The sequence below is a fragment of the Gossypium hirsutum genome, chromosome D11, assembly GCF_007990345.1.
Source record: "Gossypium hirsutum isolate 1008001.06 chromosome D11, Gossypium_hirsutum_v2.1, whole genome shotgun sequence".
Lineage (NCBI taxonomy): Eukaryota > Viridiplantae > Streptophyta > Magnoliopsida > Malvales > Malvaceae > Gossypium > Gossypium hirsutum.
In genome coordinates, this window is record NC_053447.1 from 49,737,839 (window position 1) to 49,739,699 (window position 1,861).

Sequence of the window (1,861 nt, forward strand, 5' to 3'; positions counted from 1 at the left end):
AAAAAATATTTTCTAAAAATAAAATAGAAAATATTTTCAGAAATCAATAGAATCTTATCTCTATTGACCATAAAATGAACATGCAAAGTACATTCATTATATCAGAATTTATTTTAATAACAAATTGAAGGAATTAAATTTAAATAAAGATATTTTATTAATTAAAAATAATTTGAATCAAACTGATTCATTTTCTTTTTCTTTCAAAAATTCTAACTCAACTTGGAGGTGAAAATGGGTAATTCAATACATCTTTTATTATATAGCCGTCCATGTCATATAACTTTAAACATTCGTACATATTACAGAAAAGGCATGCAATAATATTATCAGCAGTTACTGCCATTTGTCTATACCCATTCGTCCCCGCATATTTTGAAAGATTCCAATCTCATAATATCACTAATAAAATATTCACACTAGGTTTCATTTAAAGTTTAATTTTGAATTTAATTTTATAATTTTATAAAATTGAGTTTTTTTTTTGTTTTAATTTGTCATAGTTTTTTCTTTCTAATTTATGAAAATAAGAAACATAACATCCACTATTGTTTTTGCTAATTTATTTTATATTAATTACTGGATAACTGGTTTTTATTAAATTTGTACATATAAATTGTTAAATTGTTTATTTTCAAATAAATAATTTAATGATAAGATTTAATAGTGTTACACAATTAGATAAAATTTCTAATTTTTGTAAAATATAAAATCACAAATTAAAGTAAGATGAAATTCACAATTACACCTTGATACTCTTTATAAATCTAAGACATTGATGAACAGTGATATGTAAATCACACTAGTTGATCCTATACTATTCATAGTTGTTGCATTATTGCAGAAGTGAAAGCAGCAGCAACATGGATGAGAGGCTTCTTGGGTCAGAAGAACCAAAGGAAAACAGTAATAATCTGAGGAGGAGAGTTTTAGAGGAATCAGGAAAACTATGGAAGGTTGGGTTTCCTTCAATGTTAGCGAGGGTTACAGCTTTTGGCATGTTTGTAGTGACCCAAGCTTTCATTGGACACATTGGTGAACGACAGCTTGCAGCATATGCTCTTATACAAGTCATCACAGTTAGATTTGCAAATGGAATATTGGTATATCATGTGATTAATCATTCAGAAATGCCTTACTTTAGAGTCCCCTGATTGATTATTTGCTTCATCAATATTTTGCAGTTGGGGATGTCCAGTGCAACCGAGACACTATGTGGGCAAGCATTTGGAGCAAAACATTACCACATGTTGGGTATTTACTTGCAAAGGTCATGGATCATTAATCTTGTCACATCAGCTGTGTTGCTACCAGTATTCATCTTTGCATCACCAATCTTCAAATTACTTGGAGAAGATGAGGAAATAGCCACTGCTGCAGGATATATATCTCTTTGGTTCATCCCATTCTCTACTTTTTGTTTTCAACTTCACCATCCACCAATACATAAATAAGCTCCAATGACCACCAACCAACTGATATTATCATTGAACTCATAGCACCAGGGATCCCCAATTCAATTTGCTCACAAGGATCCATGACAACAACACATGAAGAATGAAAGAGGCAGCAGAAGTCCACCCAACAATCATATTTTTAAGCTGGCATTGCAAGTATTTTTGGATGGTGAAGTTGAAAACAAAAAAGTAGAGAATGGGGATGAACCAAAGAGATATATATCCTGCAGCAGTGGCTATTCCTCATCTTCTCCAAGTAATTTGAAGATTGGTGATGCAAAGATGAATACTGGTAGCAACACAGCTGATGTGACAAGATTAATGATCCATGACCTTTGCAAGTAAATACCCAACATGTGGTAATGTTTTGCTCCAAATGCTTGCCCACATAGTGTCTCGGTTGC

General features: G+C 31.6%; 1 protein-coding gene across 1 annotated transcript; it reads left to right on the forward strand.

Moving 5' to 3' along the window:
- Positions 1 to 719: 719 nt before the first annotated feature.
- Positions 720 to 1,454, forward strand: LOC121223195 (protein DETOXIFICATION 27). The gene is made up of 2 exons (XM_041104315.1): positions 720 to 1,103; positions 1,185 to 1,454. Exons 1-2 carry the CDS (start codon positions 864 to 866, stop codon positions 1,452 to 1,454), a joined length of 510 nt encoding a protein of 169 aa, XP_040960249.1. The 5' UTR covers positions 720 to 863.
- The last annotated feature ends 407 nt before the right edge of the window (positions 1,455 to 1,861 follow it).